We start from the raw sequence: 2,285 nt of genomic DNA, 5'->3' as shown, positions 1-2,285 counted from the left end.
GAAATTCAAACATTATGAATATTATTATATTATTTAACCTCTATGTTCTGATTAAAGATTGAGAGACCCCAAAGCCCTGTTTAATTTATATATAAAAAAAAAAAAAAGGCTTCAGTGTCAGGCATGTTTCAGGATCATTTGATGAATAGAAGTTTAAAGAACAGCGTTTATTTTAAACAAAAATTATTTTTAACATTAAAAATGTTTTTTTTTTTTATGCATCCTTGCTAAATAAAAGTAGCCTATTAAATTCACAGGAACAGAGTTTTTATTTATTTATTTTTAATTGCAACAATATTTCACAATAGTAGTTTTTACTTTTATCAAATAAATGGAACGTTGGTGAGCAAATAAGAAAAAAGCAAATCTTACCAAGACTAAATTTTTGAACTGTAGTGTATACATAGGCCAGTAGTGTATACCCATGCCATTTATTGAATGTCTTTGGGCAGAATCAACCACGATGAGACCCGTAAACCCGTGGACATCCCGGAGGCCGTGTGTTCGTGTGTGGGCTGCATCAATCCTTTCACCATGCAGGAGGATCGCACCATGACCAGCGCCCTCATCTACGCCAAGATCCCCGTGCGCAGGCTGCTGTGCCATCGGCCAACCAGGAAACCGACGAAGCAGAAGAAATGCGTTCCCCGTTACAGATCGCTGGTGGAGAGCATCGCCGTGGGGTGCACGTGCATCGTGGGGTAGCTGCGTGGGACCAACACATTTCAGCCTCTTTTACTGCAAATAAATCCGGATCCTAATTGTGAATATTATAATTTTCTGTAGGGTGAGCTCAATAAAACGCAACCGTGGCTGTGCAGGCGCCTTTTCTATTTTGAAAAGATGATTATATTTTGAACATTTAATGTCGTCAAGTATTAATAACATGCATTGTGCAACACAAATTAAAAGAAAAAAAGATATGTATAATAGCAGGCTATAGTTATAAGCCTATAATGGGGTTACAGCTGTGCCTTTAAAACGTATCAAAGTTGACAGTTCGGGCAGATCATTTTTAGTTGCTATAGACTACGTTATGGAATTGTAAAGTATTTTTAATAATGAAAGAGAATTTAATGCTGATATGTCTACAAATAGCCAATTTTCAATAATATCATGTGGTTTGGTACAAATTCGTGGTACTATCTGGGTTGTCTGTTTAAGATCGCCCTCTACTGACCAAAATATAAGATACAGTGATAGAAAGAGGACGCATGATGTCATGTTTTTTCTGTTTGTTTGTTTTTTTAATGGTTTCTTTCATTTTAATGTGGGGATGGTAACTGGGTTAACACATAACCCGAGGACTCAGCTTTAAAGTATTTTTAATAAATATTATATTTACTATTTTTCTCATATTTTCCCAAAATATATAGCCTAGTCATTTTCAGGTTTTTAATGTACATATTTGCAACTTGAGAACTGACAAAATCATCGTGTCTTTACCGTAAATAAAATATACAAAACAAATAAACAAATTTACTGGATTTTTTTCTCGGTGTGTTAAGAAATGCCAGGCTATAATAGCCTAGTAAATATTGTATCGTGTCAGCTCTTAACAGAAGTCAACGTTTACACATGAGTGACACACAATGCCCACTTTGCCTTTGTTTTTTTTTTTGTTTTGTTTTTATTTTTTTTACATTTATACAATGATTTCATGATTCGGATGATTGCAAGTTATTGACATTATAATGAGGAAAGTAGCTACATTGTGTTTATGTTTAAAATATTATAAATATAATTAAAATATGTTCTTCATGTCTTAAAAATGACTCAAAGTGATACCTTGCTACTTGGGATGTTCTTACAAACAACAGGCTATCACACACACTCCATCAGGACGACGTATACGTTCAAATTAAATCAAGACATTTCAGCTTCTGGTCTCACGTGCGCCATCAGCAGGACTCGAAGAGCCGAGTCCTGCATAATCTCAATCATTAGTGATCAGCGAGGATCAGTAATAGAGAAAAATACAGGCGAAGGACGCATCATGCCCGGTATGTGTTTGGCTGATGAGATGACAGGTAATCTTCAGCTGAAAAACATGACTTTGAGTCTGACTATTACTGTTGTTTGATTACTTGCGAGAAGGACGCGGTCCAGGTGAACGAATCTGGTGCTTGGTGCAGGTGAAGGGTCCATCGGAGGGGACGGCAGCAGAAGGTAGGAACTGACAGACATCTGGACAATGATGTACTCTCAGTGAACGCTCTCAGTGGGATATTTGACATGTTTTACATACTTTTATGTTACAACCCCATAATGTAGCCTACTCTCAG

At 36.4% G+C, this 2,285-nt stretch overlaps 1 protein-coding gene across 3 annotated transcripts in view; it reads left to right on the top strand.

Moving 5' to 3' along the window:
- Positions 1 to 1,355, top strand: part of LOC131553974 (interleukin-17B-like) — a 9,326-nt gene extending 7,971 nt beyond the window's left edge. For all 3 annotated transcript variants that reach the window (XM_058798974.1, XM_058798976.1, XM_058798977.1), the window contains exon 4: positions 453 to 1,355. In XM_058798974.1, coding sequence (XP_058654957.1) covers positions 453 to 705 — 253 coding nt within the window. In that variant the 3' untranslated portion in view covers positions 706 to 1,355. The remainder of the gene's footprint in view (positions 1 to 452) is intronic.
- The last annotated feature ends 930 nt before the right edge of the window (positions 1,356 to 2,285 follow it).

The sequence above is a fragment of the Onychostoma macrolepis genome, chromosome 14 (genome assembly GCF_012432095.1).
Source record: "Onychostoma macrolepis isolate SWU-2019 chromosome 14, ASM1243209v1, whole genome shotgun sequence".
Lineage (NCBI taxonomy): Eukaryota > Metazoa > Chordata > Actinopteri > Cypriniformes > Cyprinidae > Onychostoma > Onychostoma macrolepis.
The sequence above is the reverse complement of the archived record's forward strand: the minus strand, read 5'-3'. Positions and strand labels throughout refer to the sequence as shown.